Raw genomic sequence first — 27,934 nt, forward strand, 5'->3', positions numbered from 1 at the left:
AAGGACAAGGACGAAGAGGAAACGACAGGTTCACTGACGCATATTAATACAAATTAAAGAGATAATCGAACAGGGAAGACGATTAAAAGTAACTGAATCTAATGAACGGAAGCCGGAAATCGTTCAACATAAAACCCTTCAAGTGTAATTTATAGTGTATAGACTGACTAGAACGAGAGACACGCTGGATCCTGGCGTGCAGAGAGTCCTCCAGCCCATTAGATGGCAGCTGTGCTGAGGTGATGCAGGTCATCACACCTACAGGTGGCACGATGGCTTTTTAATAAATCACCAGTTTTTCTTTTGCTTTAATTTACAGAACAGAAATTTAGCGAATAAACGTTTTCCCACATGCCACCAGTCGTGTAAAAATAGATTTATCGCAGTTAAACGGTTCAAAACATCTCTGACCCGTCTCACCCACACCTCCTCCCTGCGCACTCACAAAGTCTATATAGGAATCAAATTCATTACCGTACAGTAGACACAGGCTGTCAGTGACCCGTCGTTCAGCGCTCCACTCACCGCTGGCTTTGATTTACCGCCTGTTTGCGCGTCATGAAGCGCTGGCATTCAGCGTGTGTGCGCGTGCGTGTGATCAATAAATACAACACTTGACAGCGCGTCTACGCCAGAAACACATTGTTATTGTAGTGCGTCACACACAGTTCAGTGCTTACAGTGTTGGGAGACAGTAGTAGTTCATCACAGGCGACCTGTGCAGCTGGAAAACACTGTGTCCTGTGTTTTTATGCAGGGCTCATCAAATTCTTATTCTAGTGGTGTTTGAGTCAACTAACAGCCGACGCATCGTCCCTCCTCCTCCTCATCATCCCTCCGTTTCTTAAAATGATTCTCGTGGTAATTGCCAGGTTTGCTCACAGCCCCGGCGAGTTGGTTTCCAATTTAAAACCGCATTCCTGTCATTGCGGCCCGTTCGCACGCGCGTATTGTAAGAAGTTGGCTCTGGGATCTGCGCTGCCGATTGAAATAGAAGGAACGGGCCGAGCACCAAACTGAGATCCATGCGTTAAATGGAAACAATATCTGTATCACTTGGTCTCTGTGTGGGAACGCCCACAAATATCTGTTCTTCGGGGCAGATGTTGCAAGAGAACAGTTTTAAAAGCAAAGACACAGAATAGATCACACACACACAAAAAGACAAAGCAACAACTTTTTTTGCAACGTTTGTGGTGAAATCACAAGGCGCTTCATGGTCTGAGTCCCACCCAACGTGCACAGGTCACCTCCTGACTCACTCCCACCATCACACACGCAGCACTGCACGCGATTCAACACATCCTGAAGCCAAGAAGGAAAGAATCAGCATCGCAGCAGCCCCGATGAAGCGTTGCCTCCTCGCTCGCACATATACACTAAATGATGACTTACTTACATTTCACACGTGCTTGAGGCTCCGGTGAGGCTGCCCTCGCTTGGTTTGCAGGCCTGCTAAATGTCAGCACAAGGAAGGTTATTATTCCTCAAAGGGCTCGTTACGCTGAACGTCGATTCAACCGGCGGCCTCTCGCTGCTCGATTGCCTCGAACTCCCTCTGTTTGTCGTCTGTCATTTTGTTACACATTGTTCTTGCTCGATCTCCGGCCGCTTTCGGAGCCGCGGCGGCGCCTCCAGGTGTCACACTCCGGCGGGACGTTAAGTCGGCTCCACTTAGGATCGACGTCTGGAGTCTGAAAGCGGCAACGACGTGCGTGTTTCCGCCAGGCAACAAAAGCAGCAGATTCAATGAAACGCGCTCCTACGCGGTTCTGAAGAGACGACAGCAGTCAAAAGGTGAAGATGTAAAAACAATACAAAAGCCACAATCATTTTACAATCTTCACTCATTTGTTAAATGGTGGAAACTGCAAGTCTCCAAAAGCTCCATAATTCGTTATTTTCCCACATGTAGTGGGAAAATAACGGTCAGTATTGCGTTTCAAGTATTCTTTATATTGATTTTAATACAAAATTACGAAGTTGCTCACATCAGTGCATTGACTAACAAATTTAGAAGATAAAAACTATCATGACTAAAACAGTTATTGAACTGTGTAAAATTCTGGTTCCAACATTTTCAAAATATATCACCAAACAAGCCTTTCGATGTTTCCAAGCTAAACTACAATCAAATGCTTTAGTGTGTTTGCTACAGTACGCTTGAATTGGTCAGAATAACCTCTACATACTGTATGTACACAACAGTGAACCACTGAGGACCAGGTACAGCCAGGCTGAAATCAGGCGACAACATAGGATATTGGTTTGGAATCTCATATCCTGTTTTATTGTTCGAATATGGCAAAACAAGATACACAGCACATGACACACAACACACCCGCACAGTCAGGTATGCACGCAGATAAATGCAAAGACAAACAGAAGAGAGAGAGAGAGAGAGAGAGAGAGAGAGAGACACACACACACACACACACACACACACACACACACACACACACACACACACACACACACACACACGTTATCATGACTGATAGAGACAGAATAGAGAATTTCCCTGGGGAACCACTGATCAAACACTCAGTGACTGTGTGAACGTGCACAAACACACACACCCACGCACACAGAAACACTAACCATACAGGCCGACAGGACAACGTGTGTATTAAAGGGGATTTTAAAGAGATTAAGGATCCGGTGACAACAAAAAAACGAAAAGAAAATGTTCCAAGTCCACTTTAGGACAGAATTCATCTTTGTTATTGATGTTCCAATAAGTCCACAGTGACAGGAGATGGAATATTACAATTAAACTGTAATTAGACTAAACTAAAAAGACTTTGGCAAATTTTACAAAATCAACCATAATTATCCGTCATTCACTAAAACATCACTTGTGCATGGTTGCCTTAAACACAGTAAAAGAAAATCTATTTGTATTTGTGACTGAAGGCCACTTTGAACAGAGGTCATTCGAACTAACAGCATGTTTGCACTGTAGGTACCTGCTCTGAAATCTGGATAAAAACAGGAAAATCATAACGTTGTGCTTATTTTCACCTTTAAATGCAAACTGATCATTTCAAAATAAAATATTTCTTCTTTTTGTTTTTTAACAGAGAAGTCGCCTATTCTACTCAAGAGCAAATCAATAAAAGTAGCTAAAAGAGTCACTCAACCCAACTAATGTCAACGTAAACAAATGTCCTATCAAGGGTGTACCTTCATCATCATCATCATCGTCAGCTGTCAGCTGAAAACTTCATCTTTAAGGACGTTTAAAGAAACTGAATCCATCTGTAGTTCATTACATTCATATTTGTGAATGGATTTCCAATTTTCTCCTCCCCACATCAAAGGCCAATTTTAATTTTCAATCAACAAAAGCTATGAATGGAGGACAGTGAAATTAAGAGCAGGGAAGGTTTTCAGCCGACAGCTGCGGCTGTCCGGTTCAACCATCTGATTACCTGCGTGGCCCTTACAGTACGCTCCTCATCTGTTGATCCCCATAATTAATGAATGGATGGAGACGACAAATAATAAACCATGTAGTCTGTAAAAATGTATGTGATCAAGGAGGGAGCTGGATTATTGGAACAAATGGCTGCACTCGAAAACGAAATAGTCTCTATTAGAGACAAAATGAATGGAGTTAAATAAGACTAGTGGAGTGAGTGCAACATAAATGTGGTTATTATACTGGAGATTCCCCAATTTAGTGTCCGTGCACCTGACATATTCCTTTCTACCATATTTTTGAGTTAGTGTTTGCTTGTTTTAAATGACCAGACATCTGTAGTGTCTGAACTCCCCAAGTCGTGTTTAAAAAGCTGGTGCCACCTCATTTCTGTTTAATCAATGGGTTCAGTGTTAAAATGACGCAAGCGTGATGATTGTCTCAATACAACAGAAGATGCTATATAATATTTAGCTTCATCATATAAACAACAGAACTGCAGCTTAAAGTGCAGAAAGACATCCTGGTTAAAACTGAAAATTAATGCTGGAAGTGTTGAAGATCCAAAGCCGATGAACGCAGAATACAACGAAACAAAGTCCGATGTGCTGCATCTCACACCTGGAGATGTTTGGGAGTCCAAGCTGTCACAAACTTCACCAGTCAAAGCATCTGTCTTTCATCCCCTTTGCAATGAAGTGACGAGTCATTGTTTTAAGACTGGCATTCAAAAAGAAACTACGGTCAGAGTTTAAAGTAAAAGGTTTTCTGACACAGTCTAGTGTTTTGAGGAGGGAGTCTGGGATATGCAGTTCTGTCCAGTCACAGTGAACAACACTGTGACTGTGTGGCTCTAGAGGAGTGCTTCACATACAGTAGGATTTCTGGGTTTGACATGCAAACACAGACTCACAACTGAGTAAGGACTGAGGGGGAGGCGTCCCCACAGTGGGATGTAGGGAGTTGGTGTCAGGCTTAGCTTAGCTTAGCCTAGCTTAGCTAGCCTGTTGGGACAGTCACCTACAGTAGCAGTGACCTTAAGCTACATTATCTATACTAGCACTGTGTCAAGCTAGGCAGGTTGGGCAGGCAGCTAGCATGACTAGCCTGGGCTGGGTTAGCTAGTCAGCCCGCTAGGCTAACCGCTAGGCTGGTTCAGGCTGTGGGCCCCGGGCTCAGGGACTCGCCGTTCTCCCGGCAGTCCGGTCTCTTCAGCTCAGGCGCACGAGGTCACTTCCTGCCGTCGGCGGTGGAGTTCGCCGTAGCGTCCGTCTTTGTGGTGGGCTCCCCATTGGTCCCGGGGGGCTGCGCCGCCGTGGCGTTGGGCCCGCCCCCGTTCTGAAGCGTTTCCTGCTTGTACTGCTGCAAGGCGCGATTGACTGCGTCCTCCACCAATCGCCTGCTGACCCTCAGCAGCTCCGCCTCGTCAGGCTCGGACCGGCGACGCCCACCTGGACACATCAAACAAGACAAGAACAATTATACTTCACACATTCACACATATTAGATACTTTTTACCACATTCAAGATCATGTACATGGAACATTTCACTACAGTGTTGCTGGATTTTATTTCCCACAAATACCCATTTCATTCTTATTCTTGTATACAGAAGACAGAAAATAACTATTAATCTGACAATGACAAATGCAACAATGATAATGATTGTTATCAGCTACAGAACATTGAATCTGCCTCCTGCGGTGACTGAAAAGTAGAATGAATCTGCCTCCTGCGGTGACTGAAAGGTAGAATTAATTTACCAAGTGCAGCTCTTTACCAAAACCACTGGTTCTGCTCTCGCCTCCGTGCAAACACGACAAAGGAAAAGAGCAACTGAGACGGAGTGAGGCAGAAACAAAACCAGCTGGAAAAAATGTTTAAAAAAAACCTACAAGATGGACACAAAGTCAATAATTCATGGAGAAAGACAGGGAGCGAGAGCGGAGCCATTCAGAGGGAGAGGAGCAGAACCACTCCAGCCTGCAGCCAGTCTGACACAGGATTAGTGCAGTGGTTCAAACACACAATGTGACAGCTCCACGTCTGATTACCGAAGCCAAACGTCACATCCCACAGCTAATCTTTTACACCACAAAGCCCCACCGGGCCCGCAGCTTTATTTACATTTTAAAGCCACCATTCAACTTACTCATTAAAGAACCAGCTGACGGCGTCGTGAGACCTCTTTTAGTAACTGGACTGAACGCACGAAGCGTCACATTCGCATTTAACAGCTACTAACAGCTTGTTCTCTGACACGCGGATGATACGTCCACGGATTTGTGTTTTGCCAAACACTGAGCTCACCACCGGCCCACAGAAGCCAGGACTCATCAGATGCGGCGGCATATGTGCACTCACTCAATTATGGCCACTGTGTGCTACATTACCGTGAACCTACGGCTACACTGTGTTCGGATGTAGCAACCGAACCAGCGTTGGATGGAGTTTTCTGAGAAGCCCTGCTGTAGTTCCACTCCGGTGCTATTGGATTACCCGTCGGTTGCCAGGCGCCTCGAGTGACTCACACCTCCGACCACTGTTTGAAAACAGCTGAATTCACATCGCGTGCTTGTAAAGCGTGTTGGCCATTTCTGAGTTAACTAAAACAGCCGCTAATCATCAGATCATTGCCACAGTGATTAAAATCATCACGTCTTACAGCTACTCGCACAGCAAACGCTATGATTGCACCTCATTATTGATGATTGGCTCCTGCTACGCGAGTGTGCGTGTGTTACACGCTCTTTCGTCCGAGTACATTTTTTCTCACCGCTGCTCCAGCTGTGTCAGCTTTGAAGGGCGTCTTCTTAGCACCGCGTACAACAAAAGTTCCCGCAGGACTCACATCAGGGTTCAGATGTATTAGGTCATTATACCATCAAGATCTGAGATTGACCCAGAACCTTGCATTGCAATCTGTGAGAGTCTTGAGACGTTATTATGGCTATAATTTAAGGCCATTTGCAACACAAGCAGCTCCATAACATAAATAAGCCACCTTTTACTTATCATGCTGCTATGCTTCTACCCCTGATGCCCTCTGATGTTCTCCCCTCGGCTTTTCTGCACCACTGGTGAATACCGTGATGCCAAATAGAAGAGCAAATCCTACTACTGCTCTCCATGGAAAGATGCTGAATGGGAATTACAAGATTGAAAACATGCAGCGCTAATTACAGGAAGCACTTACAGTTTAAGTATCACTCCAATGAAATTAGCTAGAATACAGGACAGGAGCAGATCTGTGCAGGCCACTTTCATCTGCTGTACCAGAATGACCTCATACAGTAGATATCATCGCTATCTATTGGCCATTTGAGACGGTCTAAGCCTAGAACCTCACAGCATCAGAGGTTGCGTGAGGACAGGTCTCACACCCACAACCAGACCAAGGCTGTTTCTGTTTCTGGTTAACTGGTAATGGATGGGAAATGAATAAAGATGGGAAAGCGTTTCATCGGAAAGGAAACGCTGGCAGAGATGCCACATTATGAACGACTGCTGCAGCGTTTGTGGTTCCAGCCCGAGGATTATGTTACATGTTACAACCGCTTCCTTTCAATGTTCCCTTTCACTGCCTGGCAAATCAAAATGAATTCTGCTTGTTGCGAAAATGATTTCATTTATGTATGAAAGGCTGGGGAGTAAGAGGAAATAGCAGTGGCCATAATCATGTGCTATTTATGATTAATTAAACACATGCTGTAATCCAGAGGTAGCTCAAAGTAATCACATCATTAATCATCTTGATTTAGATTTTATATGGAATCTGTAATTAGGTTTAGATTAGAGTCTGAATTTTTCATATTAGCTCAGATTGTAGATGTGATGTGTGACACATACTTGAGCGTTTGGCATGAAGTGGACTCTGAACCAAATCTGCAACACAAGGAAACACATTAAATATTAACGAAGACACAAAACACATATTTGACCGTCTCGTGACTTTCACGCACTCAGAAAGGAGAGCGGCTACAAAAGCCTGTTTGTCTGGTCACACAAGGGAAACGCTTCTAATTCTAGACAGCAGCGATGGTAAAGATAAGGCTCGGACCCCTGAGCTGCATAAAGACGATTAGAGATAAACAGTGTTCTGAAGAAATATTGTTATCTGGATCCACTGACCGTCACACTGCCAAAAGCTGCAAGACTCAGGCAAAAAATAGGAAGCGCATCCACACAACCAACAACGGGGTATTGATTACCATCTGCACGTCTTAGGAAGAGCAGGATAAAAGGTCAATGCAATTAATATTGGGCTGTAACATTGATTCCTAGACACTGTCCTGCTCCTGTTGTCAAAGACTTTGAAGGAAAATCTTTTTATGTTTGTTTAAGCTCGTCCTGACTCATGGAGGCAGTAAAGCTGTCTTCTGTACCTGCTAACACACACACACACACACACACACACACACACACACACACACACACACACACACACACACACACACACACACACACACACACACACACACACACACACACACACACACACACACCTTAGCTTATCAACGTCTCACTCACACACAGACACATGTTCAACATTATCTTACACAGTCTCACGGTTTCTCAGTTTACCCCCCCCCCCCCCCCCCCCCCCCCCTCTCTCTCTCCACCTTTACCACTGTGCCTCAACCCTCTTCTTATCTTTTTTCCATCTATTTCTTTTTATATAAGCCTCTTTCCCAGTCTCTCTCTCTCTCCCTTTTTTTGCTGGCAATGTTGTCATGGTGATGGGATAAGAACCAGACGGGACTTCATCTTTTAACAACACAAGGTTGCACTGTCTTCCATCTGTTTTTAGGCAGGTTGCGCTCCCTCCTCTTCAAGTGCCCTCACCTCATCGGTTTGACTTGTTCTCCAGCCCGAACATCTGCATCAGCCTCGTTCTTTTCGTAGCTTATCCCGTTTATTGACAGATGTGTCTCATGCCCGGTTTCCAAATTTCTGTGGACTGAAATTTTCTCTCTGCGAACGCCACAGCTGTGGACTAAACATGTGAATGCAAGTAATGTGAAAAGAAACTATTATTAATATTCTAAAGCTACATACAGAAGTAAATATGCTCTATCGCTTATATAAACTGATAAACTCCCAAGATAAATAGACTGTTCCCACTGAAGGTTGTGTAAGAGCCAAACCCTTAAGCACCTGACAAGGCTGTACCTGTGTGTGCATCTTTACCGGCTTGACACAGCGTCAACACTGGAAATGTTTGTCGACTGATTAACTCCCAGTTCAAATCCCAAATATTGTTTATTGCAGCCTAAAGACACAATGAAGTTCTATTTATTGCTGCGGAGTCTCAGAGAGCTACGGACCTGCACCATGCCAAACAGCAACGGCTGCATGTTGCTCAGGGCTGCTTTCATTCCCAGCGGCTCTGCTGTGTTTATTTCCGAGCCTTTTAATACCGCGATTTTAAACTTCCTTCCTCACCTATTTATCTTGTTTTGTGGCAACTACTTTCTCGGCGAATGGACTCTCCACTTCCTGACTGGCCTGGCGCTGACATGCAGTTGAAGTCTGCCCAGAAACGTTCAGGCAGCCGCTTTCAACACTTTGTATGTTTTATGATAGCAGGGCCTTTATGCTCCTCAGTTCCAGCTGAGGGCAGCTGCTTTGGTGACGCTGCCCAAACACAAGCACTTCACATCTCCACGCAGCATCAAAGGCACCTGTAATAATCCTATTCAAAGCCTGAATCGAAGTAACTGGACAGAGCAGCCTAATTCATTATGTCTGCACCCAGTGCTGTGACTAGTTTTTCTTACTCCAAATCAAGTGATTTCTCCAAAGCACCAGCAGGAGCTTAAGTAGAAAATTAATGCAGCATATCTGGTAAGAGGCAGATAAAGCAATCGGGAGACTGGCAGGGAGCTGGGTGAGTACAGCCCAGTAAGGAATGTGAGGAGGGTGAGGACGCTGGCCCAATTGGAGGAAAAACAAAAGCCTGAAGGGAGAAAGAGGAGGGAGAGGGTGCATCCAAGGACAGAGCAGCGTCTGCATCAGGAGCAGGGCGTCAAAGAACAGACCCTGAGAGAGAAGTCGGAGGCAAGGACAGTGGAGCTGCAGGTCTGCGATAGCAGTCGTAGTCAAAACACGGCTCAGTGTCGTCACCAAATGGCCTCAAGGCACGTACTAAAATCTGGTTTAGTCCATTTATGTTTCGTGAATTCAAGGACAATAATTAGATTTCCCCTGCGGCAGGACAACGGTTTCTGTTGGTACGGGTGCTGCCCAGGCATGTTGGGGCAATTATGCACAATGTGAAGGCTTAAATCTGCCATTAATAACAAAGCCTTGTCCATTGGTTGGATGTGAAGTACTGAAACAAAGAGATTTTATTTAAACGGCTTGTTGCGCGAAATCCTAAACATTTACTTTCAGGTACGAGAATGGATGCAGACACTGAAGCTGTGCAGCTGTTGGACTCGGGAGCAATTAAACATCCGGGCCTTTCTAGTGTCAATAAACGGCAGGGTTGGGCTCATGTTATGTTGCGATCGGTTTAAAACGATTTGACATTTTGCTCCTTCAGGTTTGCGTTACACAGAGATTGATCACGGTCCAGGTCAGCGCAGCTCCACAGTAGTCAAACGTGGCCTAAAGTGGTTTCTGCAGGGGTAGTTTACTTTAAACGGACCTGCACCATATGTTTAATAGCTGTCTGGATTGGATCAAGCTAAACAGTGTGTAAAGAACCATTCAACGCGCACTCCGTTATTCCCACTGGACCGGCTTCACAGCATTTGCTGGGTATTTTCAACGCATCTGGGCCTCGCCGTGACCCGGCCCCGCTGAGCTGTCAGCGCTCGTCTGAGGCTTGATTTAATGCACCGACTCGAGCGTGCTGGAAAATAAGATTCTTGGACAGGGAGGCAGTGGAACAGGAAGGAGTTGACACCGAGAGACGGCAGAAGAAAAGGAGAAGTCTGGCAGAGAACGGGACGAAGAACAGGGATGAATTGGGTCGCGCTGCATGAATCTGCTCCCTCACCGCCCGCCGTCATCATCGACAGTAGAAGTGGGGTTTCCACTGATGTGCAACGCTTTCTAGCTAAAAGCAGAGCTGGATTGGGTAATGCGCACACGCACACACACACACACACACACACACACACACACACACACACACACACACACACACACACACACACACACACACACACACACACACACACACACACACACACACACACACACACACACACACACACACACACACACACACACACACAAGCGGTCAGCCAGGGTCTGACACTGACACTGACAGCGACCCGTGTCCCTCTGGAAGCACTGAAGCTGCCAATACCTGTACATGACTGGGATCATAATGAGACAGGAAGTCACGACAGGCTGGAATAAAGGTTACGGACAAGTACATAACAGTGCAAAGCTGAGCAGCTGGCTGAACAACATTTTACATTTGTAGGTATCACTTCTGCCACTGTCAATTTTTTTTTTTTTTACTGACATTTTAACAACATACATGTAATGATTTCAATAAAGGAAAAATCAATGATTAAAAACAGGCGATAGCTGCAGCCCTAGAGGAAAAGCTACATTCATTGGTTTGGAGTTAAGATCAATCTATAAACCCTAATGACTTCAGATCACATTTCACCAACAAAGCCTGGAGCAGCGTGATGATCTGGGTAAGCACAATAATCACGCAAGGATCATTTGGGCCAAAACGTTGCGACCCAACAGTTGTGAGAATTCACGCTGTCAACACTTTCCAGGTTTATAATCAGACGTTCAGTGGTTCAGGCGGCCTCCAAACAGAAGGGATCAAATAAGTAACTGTCTTCTTCTGCAAAATTTAGAAAATATTATAATATATAGTATGTACACACCTGCTATAGTGAGTGTGTTCTTCACTTTAAGTGACTGTTCTCACCCCCGTGGCACCTTTTTATATGGGTCATAGTCTCAATTCACACGATCAGCATTTTTCCTTAAGCCCGTTTCCTACTTTCCCCTCTGAACACTCTACGTTTCCTGCATCCATCTTTCCCCTTCTCCCTCCATCTCTCTCTCCACTCAAAGTAGGGCACAGTGGCTTGACTGTTTATAGCAATGCAGCTGCAAGCGAGGAGAGAGAGAGAGCGAGCGAGCGAGCGAACGAGAGAGAGGAGCACATAGGGGGAAAACACACTGGACAGAGGACGAGGAACAGAAAACAGAGTAATGTGCATGCATGCAGATGGTGCTACTAAGGAGCCCACATCCACCCACCCACACACACACACACACACACACACACACACACACACACACACACACACACACGCATACAAATACCACCTATTTTCAGCATCACCAGTACAGCCAGTATCAAAGTCTGCGTTTATGACAGGATGAGCAGCAGGTTCCTGTTTTTCTATGCAGCAGGCTTCAGAGCACTTCGTCTCCCAGTGTAATGATTAAACCAGGCAACTTGTAGCAGCAGCGCTCGTGTCTTCTGTAGTTTTTTGTACTGTGACCAACCAAACTGGCATAAAAAAATGAAATACCAGGACATATTGGAGAATCATTTCACTATGGTGGAAGTGGCAGCTGTGGGTTTGTGTTCTGGGTAAAACAGTAATAAATGTTCCGTGTCTGCCACGCCAGAAACAAACGTGTTACTAACCACCCACTGCTCCGTAAATTATTGAAAAATTAGCAAGTGTTTGAAACTGGCTTTGAAATTAGAATGAAATAAGCAGCAATCACTGCTTCGAAATGCTGCAGAGAGCCCTCAGAGCTGAAATTCATCAACAGTGCTGTCAAAAACACACACATCTGTATCATCATCCTCTCCGTCCGTGCATGAAGCCCAGAGGCTCCACTAAATGCCTGATAAAACATTCCGTATTGATTTCCGGATCCGAGCGTTGTTTCTTAAAACGCTCGCGTCTTAACGCGGCCGGCGCGTTTGGAAACAAATCGGCCAATTCACTTCAGACTTTGGAAGGATTTGAACGGCATCAGTTTCATTTACTTACACTAGAGTGAAAACTGGGACAATAAACTGACTAATCCAATTTACTCCCACAGACACTACAGAGAAAGCTCTTAATGCCGGCGCTCCTGACTGAAGCCGTTCTCCCACCACAGCTAATCTGCCCCACACCACCTTTAGCATTCAGCATGTCATACAGTATGCAGGTACCAACTCAACAGAGACTGGGTTTTACTGTTGTAAGCGCACAGGTGACTAATAGGACTAGCTCTGCTCCGAAAATCTGTGGCGACACCAAAACCGAGGCGCACAATTAAGCAAGACCTAAATTAACCAACGCTACAGCTGCGGCAGAGCAATGGGAGCGACATCACTGCCTAAAGCTGTAATCAGACCACGAGCTGCATCAGCAATTATCCTCCAGCCTCACTGCGCCTCACGTGACGCGACAGAGACTCTACAACGCGGCTGAACTTTGATCCGTTCGTCCACTTTCATTGTCCTTTTCCCGACCACCGATGTTGCGTAACATGCGATCGGCGACATCAGCGCTCAGTCAACTAGTGGAGATGGGAGATATGTGGCTAATCCGAGCCACGTGGTCTTTACACTGTGATAGCGCGTCCATAAGACTGGACGCCTCAGTCAGAGAAGATCTGTTGCGTGAAACATGATTGAATTTAGAGCACGATAAGAACAAGAACTGTCCAACAAGTCACGATCCGCCATTGATTTTATGCAACTCGGCGACAGCTGGTGGCAGTAATGTGCAAAGAGGTGTCGCAAGTTGATGACAAGCAAGAAAACCACAAGCTGGACAATGCTGATGAAAACAAATACGGGAGGAGATTCTATTTTAATACGTGGTTTGCAAATGCGGAGGGAAATGGATTGAGTTTAACCTAATCGATGTGTGTGTTTAGGTGAGAAACACAGGAAGTAAACATCACTTCAGGTTCAGTACACAACTCCAACACGCACCTTGATTCTGCCCTCAGAGGTGGCACAGATTCAATCAGCACAATATAAAGCAGCACAGGGTTTTATGGCTTAGTGTCTAAGAGGGACAGTAAAGAGACCTATTAGAGGCTCATAAATCACAAGCCCAACAAAGTCATTAAGCAATAAACGACGGGTTACACAACTCAAATAAGGCTGGTAATCTGCAACACACACACACACACACACACGCGCGCAGACACACACGCGCGCGCGGACACACACACACACACACACACACACACACACACACACACACACACACACACACACACATACACACACACACACACACACACACACACATCTACATTCGGGGCGACTGCTCGGTGAAACTCTCACATTGTCCGTCTGTAGGTCATGGATTGAGCCCACATGAACACATTAGCACACACACACACACACACACACACACACACACACACACACACCCCTCCACGCTACACCGCACACAAAAGACCGCGGCTGAAAATCGGACTCTAAATTGTTTCTTCAACAACACACACCCACGCACGGAGACGGGAGCGGGAGACACTTACTGATTTTCTCCTCCGTTTGGGAGAAAGGGAAGCAGCACAGCTGACCCATGGCGCCTCCTCCCCTCTCCTCCGGCCCCCCTCTCCCCGCTGTTACCCCTCTTTCTCCCCCCCTTGTTCTAAGACAGACAGATGGAGCGATAGTCCTGCTTCTTGCCCCGTCTCTCCCGCTCTCCTCGCTTCTCTGTCACTCTCTCCCTTTCCCCCCGGTAGAAGAGGCGCACCGGGTGAGGATGAGAGCAATGACAGGGGAGAAAAAAAATCCTCCCTTTGCCTCCGTGCAGCCGGGAGAAGACAGAGGACGGCAGGCGGGCGCTGGAAAAAAATGAACGAGATCCTTGCGCTCGCTCTACTTTGCACTGACACAGGGAGGAGGGGTGTGTACGTGTGTGTATCGGCGAGAGAGAGAGGGATGGAAGGGAGGGAGGAAGACAGAATGGGAAGACTGGATTGTGACGGAAACAGAACAGTGGGGTGCAGTTTTTTGGGGGGCAATGGAAGTGGAGAAAGCAGAAGAGGGGTGTGTGTGTGTGTTTTGCTGCAAAAAGGAAACAGGTACAGACGCCAGACAGTAATGTTTGGGTCTGCGTGCGTGCATGTGTGTGTTTGTGTTCACGGAGTGAATGGGGGACGGGGGGTGGGAGGTGGGCTGCAGGCTCCTCCTCTCGCTGTCACTGTAGCCCGACTAATGGTTGCTGAGTGGCCACTAGCTGTGCAGAGCTGCGCTGACGTATCAAGACGAGCGAATATCCCCAAAGACTAGGGAGAAAAAAGCTATTACCATATAAATAGGTCAGCTCCAAGGTTAAGGATGGATTACACACACACACACACACACACACACACACACACACACACACACACACACACACACACACACACACACACACACACACACACACACACACACACAAAAGGTGAGGGTCAAAGCCGTGTGGAGGCGCAATGAGAGCCCATCATGACAGATTCTAACTTGACAGACCAGAAGGAAATACAAAATAAAAGCTTTATTTTGAAGCTTTATTCAGTCACTTGTTGGTTTGTGTTTACACTGCCGGCGCCACCCCAAACAGCCGTCATGACACTTTGGTAAAACACGGCACAGCAAGTGAGCAAACAGCAAGTGACTCAGCCGTGCATCAGTCCACCACGAGCCCTGATCAGCTCCTCTCGCTCCCACAGTGTCATCAGGCTGCTCACCCCAAATATTAATAGCACACGCTGGTCAACAATAGATGAGAAAATCAAAAAGCCCCCTCGGCGGACGCTTCGCTGCTCAGTGAAACCAATCTCCACCAGCTATTAGGATGATCTCTATGCCACTGTATCTGTGGGTCCACACAGAGGGTCCACTTAAAAACATCTCTGTGCTACAGGGTTAATAAAGAAGCACAAACAAGGAGGTAAGGAGATGGGGAAGAGCAGTGAACACACACACACACACACACTGACCTCAGCTGTGTGAGGAGACAGCGGAGCCCTGTCTCCAGCAGCAGCAGTGTTCAGCTCCCAGCTGCTACTTGCCTTTACACGCACGCGCACACGCACACGCACGCACGCACACACGCACACACACACACACACACACACACACAGAGCTGTGATGACAGCTATTTGTGGCGTGTGGGTGTCACCCATATGTGTACATTGGCGCTCACGCCCTCTTTGCATACGCAGGCATTGGCTTCTTATGATGCCCGGTAGAAATTTGGATATTGCTCCAATCCAACACACACACACGCAGAATACGCTGCCTGTGTAGTTTGCGACGATCCTTAAGTTGAGCGGCCGCAAGCTGCACTCCTAACAGCCTCATGGAAAGAAAACACTGCGATAGTGTCGGCTGTTGCCGAAGGTCGAATTGCGGCACCTCAGTAGTTAGTCACAAGGCAGGTTACGCACAGAAAGAAGACAAGTCAGGCTAAAGATAACAGGGACTCCAGGCTGCTGCAGTGACGGCTCAGGGTTCAGCATAACACGGAAATTAATTCTTAACTAGTAACATGCACCCAAAAAAGATTATTTGTATGCGCCACGCGTTTGAGCCAGGGTTTAACACAAACCCAGCTGCTAAACAAACTGTAGTACGGTATGTAATGCTCTACTGTTGCTGCATTTCTCACACGCCGGTGGACGAGGTGACAGCAGCGTGGTTTCCTTCCACTTAGTCCTCGGACGTCCGTTAAAAGGGAGCAACTCGGGCTTCGGCTTTTGGCTTAAAGGAAACTTGCGGTCGAGAAGAGCTAAGTAACGTTTACTCGTCTTAACTGCATTGACAGGAATGTTCCTATTGCTGTAGAAACCACATCAGCCATAGAACTGAATAAATCTTCAAAATGAGCAACACGACACTTGGTGAAAGAGATGAACATCTGACATCAGGGACCTAAAGCCCAGTTCTCCTTCATGAAGTCACACCCAGTCCTTCTAATCCACTATTAATCCTCAAACTCTCCTCTGATCCTGGATCTGCCCTGTAATAATAGACTCGTCTGTTTAATGTCAGGCTCTCTCACTGTTGTGTGTGTGTGTGTCTGTGCCATCCAAGCCGCTCTTTTCATCTCAGCTGTCTGCTTAATTCTACTTCCTCTGCTTCCTTTTGCCATACAGTCATTCATCATTGATGTTTAATCTCACTTATTCAGTCGCTGGTGCTTTACTTGCTCCATTCCCCTCCGTCTGCCCTTTATTCGCTTGCACTGCTTCATAAAGCTACACCTGCTCCTCCGTCCTATTAGCTTTTATAAGTGCAGGCACTAAGACAATGTGCCAGTGGTAGAAAATAATGCAAGTAGCTTTCATTGTACTACAGCACAGATGAGGACAGGATTGTAATGCTGCCATACATTGTGTGCTGTCCAAACAAAAAGGCAGCCCAACTGGACCCAGACCAACCTCTGTCGTCACCATAGCGACGGCTCCACGAAGTCATTTGGCAGACGCCGTCCAAAGTGACTCAAAAGCAAGGGAGCGATTTGTGGTCCAGTATTTTGCTCAAGGACACGTTGACCTGTGGTCAAGGATGAGCCGATCCCCCCCCCCGTCACCGTGTGCACTAAATAAAAACTACTCTCCTCACACTTCTTGTTGCTGCGTCGTGGGTTGCACTGCAGGAGCTGTGAAACGAGGCATGAGACGGCGCTGCTAAGGATGTTGGGAGGCTTCCCACATGCTGTTGTGTGTGTTTTTTTTTAAATATGATGAAACAATTCATTGTCAAAACTCTTTGGGCCACGATCACCGAGACTGAAAAAAAACAACATCAGGGTTGGAAGAAACTATGAAATCACTTGGGTCTCAATAGTCTTTTAGTGCCACCATCAAACAAAGTCAGTCGCCCGCTCTTAAATTAAATGGAGGGTCGAGCGAGGAGAGATCAGGCAGCTTGACAGCCAATTCATTATAATCCTTTATTAGGAACAGAAGTGATGAGCCGGTCTTTCCACGAATGTCTCCATGCAAGCAGTGTGTGAGCTGTTGGCTGAACGCTGTTCACATCCTGAATGTGCACAAGCGTTTGATCGACTGGAGGAGACAGTCCCTCGCGAAAGAGAGTTTCTTATAACTGCAACACCACAGCCACTGTAAGCAAACAGCATTACTTCAATCCCCTGTCACGCAGATTTGTGTTTCTGCTGTTACACAGAAAATATGGGTCACATTTCTCTCGGCAGTAAAAGTAAAGTTACTATTATTATAAAAGCTGATTATACCTACATTTTGCGAGCCCTGTAAACAAACAGGCATGAAATTAAAAGATTCCGTTCAGTGCTTTTTAATGTTGCACATTTAGAGCTATAATATAATCCCTGAATACGGTTAAACAGCCTTTTCACTCGTCATTCTTCTGTCTTCTGATTAAATATTTCTCCAGAGAGAAATTAGCCCACTTAAATGCAAATTAGCAAACTGCGTCATCTGGCACTCGCGGCTGCAAAATGGGCGCTGCCAAAGTCTTGTTGTGCAGAAAACTGCCTCTCAGCACAGTCTGTGCACAAGTGAGTGATCTTATCTCAGCGAAATACCAGAATGTCAGAGAGCAACGAGCCGGCATCATCTGTGCATGTGAGCGTACAGTGAGTCCTGTGCATTAGGCTCCTGGAGGCATTTATGCGACGCTGTGGGTGTATTGTACAGTAAACACTGATAGCAGCTGCAGGAAACCCACCAGGTAAACTGACTATTTGTTTCTGTGTAAAACAAGCTTGTTTGCGTTTCTAAAGCGCTGACATTTAGGAATTCCACGCTCATGTCTTCAACTACCTGCTTCCTGCAAGCTGGGAAAGAAAAATGCTCATTTCAGGCCAACCGAGGGAAAACTGGAAAGCCACACATTCCTAACTAACTCCCCATCGATTAACTTTCTGCAGGGGCACGAGGAGCAACGAGGAGACGTGTCATCACAGCACGGGTCCGTTATTGTTCTCTCATCCCTCCACTGTTTTGCTTACGTTAGAGTCACGTTCCAGTGTCGACACAGAAAGGCCGTTGTCGTCGACCCCGCTCGGAATCCTAAACTTTCACCATCTGTCTAAACAAAAGTGTCTGGGCCAAACTATATTTCATGCTCCTTCATCCTCCGTTTACAAAACAGAAAGAAAAGCAGGAGAGAGAGTGATGTGCGATACAGAGTGTGATCACCAGTCACAACCACAGTCTTTAAATGTGTAATTACCAGCTGGACCTTTAGCTCCTTTAGCTTATTAAAGCCACTGTGCACCCAGTTAGTGAGCAGCTCTTTCATAGCGTGGCTCCTCTCGCTGCCCGTCCCTCCACACACTGACACACACACTGTTGTGATGATCAGTGGGCCTGTTGTGGATTATGTTGTACCTGGGATTATAGGATTAACACACGCACACAATGACCACTGTGCTCCAGGAGAAAATGCAACGTGGAACTGGAGGAACAGGAATGTGCGGAAGAATAAACCCAGGGTGACAGGCATCACTTTCACCAGCAACTATCACAAGCTCCAAGTTCCACACATCATTTTTAGGCGTGAAATAAAACCAATAGAGCAATTTTCTTTAAATTTACCCACAACACAACACACACACACGAGTGCAAGATGAATTAAAAATTGAAAAATAATTTGCATAAGAACATACTGCAAAATGACAGTAAAGTAAAAAAACTGCCTGCTGCGGTACAGTTGATTATTCACATTGTTAGCAGCGCTAAGTGAAATCAGTTAAATTGTCAGGCGAGAAGTCAATTCTTGGTTCTCTGCTGTATCAGGCTCTATACGGAGTAATAGCGCTGCCAAGTCCCAGCTGAGTAATTGCTCTCCAACAAGAGAGAGCGATGCCACATACGGCTCCTGGTGTGTTTCTGCCTTTAAACCATCGTCAAACTTTACATCTTGCTCCAATAACCCAGCAGTTGGTTTATAGGAATAGATGCAAGGATCGTTCCAGTTAATTTCAGGCACGTGCGTCCGTGGTCGCAGGAGTGCAATTTGTCCCAACTAACAGCTCTACAGCTGAATAATCGTGTATTGATTTTCAACAAGCTGCGTGTGCATGACCATGTCTCAAAGGGCTGATTTCCTCATTTTACACTTTCTATGGGAATAAATTTATAATTTCAGCAACCAGAATGTGGTTTAAGCTGCAGTACCTTTAACGATCACTAGATGCTGAGCACAGCAAAAAAAAAAACAAAAAAACAGCCTTTTATAAGCACTACGTCATCAATAATTATTACCTATTGCAATTTAATGTGTGTGTGAGACTTTGGGAGCTATGAACGAAAATCAAATGCTAATATGCTATCATTCAACTGCTTGTGACTACACATGAAAGCAAAAAAAAAAAGATGAAGGGTTTGTGAGATCCCAGTTTCACCCTCCATTCATTTTAAACGTATCTTCTTGTGGTAAAAAAAACCCTTTTTAACAGCGAGAAGTGTGAGGTGAACATCCCCCTGCTCTGCCTCTCACTCCCACACGCACACTGTCACCCTTTGTCTGACGCTGACAGCCCAATGATCCACAAAACATTGTGACAGCCTAGTTCCACTCAGGCTGACAGCTCAAAACAACACGCACACACAAACGCACACACGGCAATTAGTGTATCTACTGTGGAACTTGGGGAGTCACCTTCGATATATACACAGGATATGCAAATTAACATGAGCTGGTGAGTACTTGGACACATACACAAGTCCTATTAGGCCACTTGAGTCTGGTAATGAACCTGAAGGGCAAATACAGAAACCACACATCCTTAAATGTAACTTTTATAAAGTACATTCAGTACAGTATGTGTAAGAATATATTATTGCCCCAAAAAGGACATTTTTGTGTCATAGCAGCACAGAAAAGTGACAAAACATAGAAAAACTATCGTTTGAAAAGCTCATAATAGGAATAATAATAGTAATAAGAATTTATTACTACACTGAGGAAGGTGAGATGCACGGATCAGGTATAATATTATGCAGACTAAACAGCCCTGACCCTTCAAGGCATGGGCTCCACTGCACCCCTCAAAGTGTGCTGTGGTATCTGGCACCAAGAAGTTAGCGGCAGATCCTTTAAGTCCTGCAAGCTGTGGTTTCGACGTCTTTGTCCAGCACATCCTACAGATGCTTGACTGGACTCACATCTGTGGAGATTGGAGGCCAAGGCGACACCTTTGATAGATGCTGATACCTGCAGCAACAACTTGCTGGTATCAGCCCCCCCCCCCCACACACACACACACCTGAAGAGCTGAATGTTCACTTAATATATTCCACCCACTAGCAGGTGTCTCAACGAGATGCTCAGTGTTATTCACTTCACGTGTCAGTGCTCAGAATGTTCTACCTGATCAGTTTATAGAACACATAAGCTTGTCTTTGTCTTGTCTACTGATTTATGCACATCTCTTTTTACATTGATATTAACCATTATCAAACCAAAGAAAATGAATGTGTAAAGCCAATACATCTTGGCTCAAGAATAGTCACGAAGGTTCACATCCGTGGAGTCTGAAATCTGTGTGGGGTGTTGTTCATGTGGAACAAAGAACAGCTGCACAGAATGTGATTCTAAAAACATTTTATCTAACAGAGACTATGGGCTCATAAAATAATCCACTAAAAGCAGTTTTTCCTTCAGAAAAAAAAAAGAATCCCTCTTGGCCCCTAGCGAGCTGTTAAAAGCATTAGCTAGACACAAGCTGCATCCACTATGCCACGTAGTCCCGCTGAAGTCAACACTGCCATCTCAAGTTCATGCGGAGCTGCACAGTGAGACAAACTGCCCAATAACAAAGCAGGAAACACACTCTGCTGACTGTGTGTGTGCTCTACTTTCTGCCCATCATGGCAGCTTCTCAAAGGCCCTCGTTGCCGTGTTTCGCTCAGTATCCATTAGAGCAAGTTAAAAAAAAACCTGGCAGGGTCAAAATGGTGCAACTGGGCAACATCTAACATGCAAATGAGCTTTTGGGTGTGCTTCAGGTCAGCCTGCCTCTCTCTGTCACGCATGAGATGCATTAGATTAAAATGAACCTGCGCAACTGATGGATCGTTTGAGTAAAACAGAGCAACGATGTGAACCTCTCCCTGACAAACCACCTTAATAAATGACCCACTCCTTCCAGGTTAAATCATCATCCTGTAAACAGACAGCGCCCTCTGCTGGCCAGTATCATAACTGCTAGACAGACAGTAACTAGCATGTTCTTCCATTTGTGTGTGCACGAACCCAGTAGCAGTGAAGTCTCAGTGTGGTAATATCCGTCTGGCTGCTTCTTCTTCAACATGGAACAAAGATCCACCCGCTCTACTGTCTGGTCTCCAAAAAACCTGAGTAAGACAATCCAAGTAAGTGCCAGACTGTAGTACTTCAATACATGAAAGTAATAGGACGGACCTACTTGTTTGTATAGCTGGAGTAGAGAGCTGGGTCCACGCGCTTTATCCCCTGAGACAGACATGAGGAAATGATGCATGTCATGTTCAGATGATCATAAGATGGACGTGAAATGAAAGTTCAGCTTTTAATTCATTCCATTTACACGTCAACGCATTCAACAACATACAGTGGAACAAAACAGAAATCCTAGAAAAACAGGGACATTCTAAGTCAGACTTCATCTCTACAGTACATTGCTGATTAAACAAACAAAAAAATACTTTATCAGCGCTAACAAAGCTTCATGGTCTCATCAGTCTGAGATTATCCTAAAGCGGTGGAGGAAGAAAGAGCTTTGCTCATTAGCTCGCCCATCAGAGCTCATCTATGCAGCACGTTAGAAGGTCCCGCACTGCCGGTTCTGATAGGGCCGCAGTCTCTGCTGATATAACTCACCATGGCAGCGGCAAGAAGAAGAAGAAGAAGAGTGTGTACAAAACATTTAATTAGCACAGAGAGACAAATTAACGGGAATCGGGAGCTTCATCCTGCAATCTGCTCAAGAGGAGACTGAAGTGAGAACATCCAAACATGAAACAGAAGCCAGAGAGAAGCAGATCAAAAGCTGGGATTCTCTACTTTCAATTTACATTGATTATCTTTTGATCTTATGCACAAATGTCTACAGCTGAGTCAAAACAAAATTAGCCTCATCATCCAGTGCCTGAAAAGGACTGGAAGCTCGACACAGACCACAGACTGGGGAAGACACCGGTCCCACTTTGCAGGTGCCAGGAAGGTGTTAAAAGGGGAAAGATGGATGGATCCTGTCCTTCCTCTCTTTTATCTTCCTCATTCATTTAAGCCATCGTCCCATCTATATTCTTTACTCAATCTACATTAACATAGAGGCCGGCTCTTATCTGGCAATATTAACAGCTCGGTTTACCTTTAGAATACTGTAGTGTGTATGTTATTCCACCAGACACATTTATTTGCCATCTGCTGTACCTAGTGGATGACACGTTTTACAGCCGCTCAGAGGTGAGAGAAATAAAAATGGATGACTGGGGACAAATGTGTGCAGTGCTGCAGCTGTTCGGCAGAGCTGTCAAAGCAAGCAAATCTGGACTCGCTATGAAAACATCTAAATGCATTCTGCCTAAAATGTTTCAACAGAGAATGAGGAACTCTGAGATAAACAGAGTTTTGCATGTTGTCTCAGGACTAAATAAGCAAAGTGATTTGGACTTTTTTGCTGTGTGTGTGTGTGTTTGTGTGTGTGCACATACCTGGGATCTCAGTTTCGACGCTCTGGACAGCTTCATAATGGTCAGGTGGGGTTCAAACCCGCGACTGTCTCCCTGCACAAGACCCCGCTCCTCGAATTGTTTCCGCAACAAATCTGCATCACAATTTCACAGAGCACAAAGATTGAGACAGTTTTTATTGATGCAGCGAAAGAAAATGGCTGTAAGATGTCAGAACACATGACTGTAATGAGAAGAAGGTGACAGGACTCGAGGTGCATTACGTCCCACGTCTTTGTGATTCTACTCTACATCCACCTACAGATGCCAGCCAACATCACAGGAGAATCTGTGTCTGTGGATTCTCAAAGGTTATTGCTGGAACACAAGGGCACCGACACACGCAGAGACCAGCTGAGGAGTTACAGGGAAAACCGTGGAGGTATTTTTAGCAGAGAAGCTCCAGAGGGAGAGGAAGATAAGTAAATAATCAATAATAGTGGTGGAGGGAGCAGACGAGAGGACAAGACAATCTGACTTTTATTTTTCCGACAGCAGCGTCCATCTTTCTGTTCACCATCGTTTCTGGTTGTGGTTTAATCTTTCATGTCTTTGCGGAGTCATATCAAATATACAGAAAAGCTTGATTAGATTGTTTCATAGAATGTCACACATTTAAGTAGAGGCTTTACTGTGAAGTAAATACAGGCTTTATGTATAGATTCTAACTTCCTACTTCCTAAAATCCTCTTAACGGACAAACTCGTGTAAAACAAACTCTGGCCGCAGAGGTAATTATGCAGAACCTCAGGCCTGGTGGGTCTCTATCCATACAAGATTAATTTACTGCACTTCCCATGTTGGATCCGGTCTCCAGATGAAATCCTGTCAGGATTTGCCTCGGCTTGGCCACTGCTAATATGCCAAATGTAGTATTTGCTTGGATCTAAGCAGCTAATACAGTGTTCAGACATATTAAGGCAACTCTTAGCTGTGCATTACTTTATTTGTACAGTTTAACATCAAATCTCTCAGGCCTAGACACAAACTATATTTCACAATTCATATTTAACCGTTTTATACACTGTCTGCATAATTTCAATTGAGCTAACATTATAAAGTGGAATTTCAAAGTATTAACAAATAGGGGTGAGTGTGTGTGTGTGTGTGTGTGTGTGTGTGTGTGTGTGTGTGTGTGTGTGTGTGTGTGTGTGTGTGTGTGTGTGTGTGTGTGTCACAAGCGCAATGGAAGCAGAATCCTCTTAGAAATGTTGGCTTAATGTTGTTGCCAGAGGCACAACACAAAAACATACACGCAGATGCTTCTGCACAGCATGCTAACGCAACTAGACAAAAACGCGCACAAACACACCAACAGGAAAAGTGAAAGAAAACACGACGGTAAAAAGAAAAAAATAACAAGAAAACAAATAATGAACTTTTTGATCAAAGATTCAGGACTTGATTCACACGAAGTAGTGCATTAAAAATCAAATCTGTGCAACTGATTCACTTACAGTAATTATATTAGGAACATATTGTAGCACAATATGTTCTTAAACTCACACCAGGCCTACTTGAGAAGGGGATGGGGTTCATTCTACCTGTGAATGTTGGTGTGAGACTTTACTACTAGTAAAACAAATAATATACCAAACAATCTCCTAAGGTTGTTCTGTCCAAACTATTAAGCCCCACAACAAAAGAAATCATCCAACTCGCACCACAACTCTTTAGTTGACCCCAAGTATTAAGTACAGGCATGTATTGTGGTAATATTAAATTTATAACTGTATAAAAAAGTTCAGCATTTTAGGCCTTTTCATAATAAACACAAGTATTGGATGACAGGAAGCCAAACCACTGACCTGCCAGGCTGTCCAGAGTGAGTCTGTGTTGTCCGGGGGCCAGCCCAACAAACACCACCTCCTTCCTAAAGTGACTGATCCCTGAGAAGGGCAGCACCAGGTCCCGCCCCCCCAGCAGCTCAGCCAGTGGCGCCTCGAACTGAGCCAACACGGTCGCCGCCCTGAAGGGAAACACATATAAGCAACACGCGTATTGACTGATTCACAGACGCGTCGATTCACAACTTAATCCTCTCCATCTCCCTCCCTCTCACGTTACATAACAACTGAAGCTGGTCATTACTAACGACAGTCTTCTACTTAGTGTAGATTAAGCATCAGCATCATCACATTACACGGCTCAGCGCTTATTCGTGAAATGTGAAAGATAAGTTCACTCTGAAATATTAATGTTTCTGCAGTGCTCATCTATTGGTTGGTACAGTATGTATATGAATGTGAGTAATTACTCAGTTGAGTAGAATCCAATGCTTTACACTGTATATCTAAACCTACAAATTTATAATTCTCCACCAGTTTTCCTGGAAGTGCTGAGAGGAAGAGATAAGGAAGGAGCTGCATCCAACGTGACATGCTGTAATTAGTCATTGCTGAACTCTGCACCCTCGTCTTCAAGCATCAACTTTAGTCTGTTCAGTGACTACCGCAACAAAACATTGTTGGCAAGGTGTTCTTTCATGTTATGATAATGTACATGTCAGATATTAAATGCAACAGCATGACTGTAGTTATTTTCATTTTAAAAATTACAGAATTTTAACAAATGTAAAATGTAAAAAATGATGTAAAAAAATGATAAAGAAATTTAATATCCTTCATATTATGTCCATTTATTAGAGAATAGACACTAAGACAATCAGTTATTGTGGAAGGAGTTAACATACGCGTCAGATCAGTATCACCTACGTCTGCATGAATACCACGTATGAGCATTAGCCTGAAAATCAGTACTAGAACAAACAACATTACTGTTATCTGATCATTTAATTCCTTTATTGAAGCCTGATGATTGGCAGTAAATGGACGCTTGACATTTTAGAAATGACTCTTTTCAGTGTTGTTGTTCGCAGAACATTTAAATAACAGAAACTTTGATTTCAGCTGAGAACTGAAACTCTACACATACAGAGGCATTAATAATTAGTATTTATTTATATCTTTCTTTATATCTATATATTTTTGTATGTATTAGGTACAGTACTGTATAGTAAAACAAGTGTCACAAGCAATTAGGAACATGTTGAGTACGTATTGCTGGTGTATATGTTGCTGTGTGCGAGCACTCACAGGTCTATTTGTTCCTGACTGGCCAAATGAGTGACCAGCAGAGTGATGTGGAGAGTTGGGATGGGGATCATGGCTTTGGCCAGTCGGGGCTCCTGCTCAAGCACCGACTCTTGAACCTCAGACACACCAGTGCTTATCTGCCGTTGGACAAAGAAACATTTAAATCTCCTCAGCAGGGGTGAATTAAAATAGGACACATTCCTCCTCCTCACCTCTGTGTTAGTGATAGGGATGGAGACAAAGTAGTTTGGCCGCAGGCTTTCCCTCTTTTTCTTCTTCTTGTCTCCATCTTCCTCACTGTCTACTCGACCCCCACTGTCACCTCGCTTCCTCTTTTTCTGGGTTGACTCAGGATTGGGGACTACGGATAGTGGGTAAAACTAATGTCAGCCACTAGACTACAGCTGAACTTTGTAAGATAATAAAACCTCAAAATCGTACGTACATCCTAACTCCTTCCATGTGGTGGGGCTGGTCAAAGCGAATGGCAGCTCCAACAGTAAATTGTCCACATTATCAGACAACAGTAGTTTTTTCTTCATCCGCTTCTTCTTCTCTCTCCTCATCTTCCTCTTTGTCTTCTTCTCGTTTGATCTTGCAATAGCTACAAAAATATGATCATTTAACAAAAATATATACTGTATAGGTTGAATATCTGATCTTACTGAGCCTTCTTCACTGGCCAGTTTTTAGGTACACCCATATGGTTTAATTCAATCCGATACCACAATCCAACCTAGCACTGTGCCATTTCTTACCCAACTTGTAAACTATTGAACCCACCAGAGGAAGCTCCGGTATCAGATGTCCCATTCTGGACCTCCACCTGGTCTGGAGATATCACTTCATTCTTAAAATGTGTCCCGTCCTCCTGCCGAACCACATCTTCCTCACGGCCACCATACTCCTCATCCTCAACTGCGGCAGCATTGGTGGCCTGCATGTTGCCCACCATTAACTGCAGATTGGACTGAGTTACAGCCTGTAAGGGAATGGCATAACTAAGTCATGGCAGCATTCAGTACATACCAGGTCCATGGATGGTTGTTCCTTTCGGAACAGTACCTTAAGTCCGAACCGGGGTGCAGGTTTCCTAGGTTCGCCTAGTTTTACACAGTGACTAGTAGATATAAGATGTTTACTGACAACAAAACTCTGTGCACACGTCAATCGCAGACTCAAGAGGACGCGACCGAGGCGCATGACATGAGTGTGACAAACTTTAGCTAAAGTACAAACAGCTGCCAGCTACACTTTACAACAGCAAACCTAAACACGAAAACGAGAATACTGGCCTACTGCTCTCTTCAACTTCAGATTCAGATCCGACGACAAATGTCATGAGACAAACGTCCACCTGTTTAAATGAATCAGTCATGCAGCTGCACGTCTGTTGAGCTAGCCATGTGTTGGCTAACGACAGTAGCTTTTTCTAACGGAGTCGCGCTGTCAGTTAGCAGATCTACGCAAGAACACATTTTAATAATGTGACTTCGTGTAAGTGCAAAAAGGTTGGGGGTAAAAAGACGTTTAAAAGTTACAAAAGGCTGATTTACAGTCGGAGCGGAACCAGGTTGCTTGTAAACAATGTCTAACTTCCGCTTTGCTTTTTCAGAACAAAAGCTCGTCTTCTTCTTCGTGGCTTTTTGTGGCTATTGACAAATGAGAAACTGATGCATTACCGCCACCGAAAGGTTAAAGAGGGGACCAGCAGTTCACGCTTCATCTAAGAAACGGAGTTTGAAAGAAAACTACAGTACTA

At 44.9% G+C, this 27,934-nt stretch overlaps 1 protein-coding gene across 3 annotated transcripts; it reads right to left on the minus strand.

Moving 5' to 3' along the window:
• Positions 1-1,947: 1,947 nt before the first annotated feature.
• Positions 1,948-27,789, minus strand: LOC114849540 (A-kinase anchor protein 7-like). Of its 3 annotated transcripts, none has more exons than XM_055506446.1 (11): positions 27,468-27,789; positions 26,956-27,154; positions 26,618-26,776; positions 26,385-26,533; positions 26,173-26,309; positions 24,886-25,046; positions 23,060-23,172; positions 21,790-21,836; positions 21,618-21,718; positions 7,274-7,309; positions 1,948-4,875 (listed from the first exon to the last, which is right to left on the minus strand). In XM_055506446.1, the coding sequence occupies exons 2-11, from the start codon at positions 27,125-27,127 to the stop codon at positions 4,655-4,657; spliced, it is 1,296 nt and encodes a 431-aa protein (XP_055362421.1). In that variant the 5' UTR covers positions 27,128-27,154; positions 27,468-27,789; the 3' UTR covers positions 1,948-4,654. The 3 variants fall into 3 exon arrangements, with proteins under 3 accessions (XP_055362421.1, XP_028996948.1, XP_028996949.1); XM_029141115.3 differs by having other exon boundaries at positions 27,238-27,789; XM_029141116.3 differs by lacking the exon at positions 7,274-7,309 and having other exon boundaries at positions 27,238-27,789.
• Positions 27,790-27,934: the final 145 nt, after the last annotated feature.

Source organism: Betta splendens, chromosome 24, assembly GCF_900634795.4.
Source record: "Betta splendens chromosome 24, fBetSpl5.4, whole genome shotgun sequence".
Taxonomy (NCBI): Eukaryota; Metazoa; Chordata; class Actinopteri; order Anabantiformes; family Osphronemidae; genus Betta; species Betta splendens.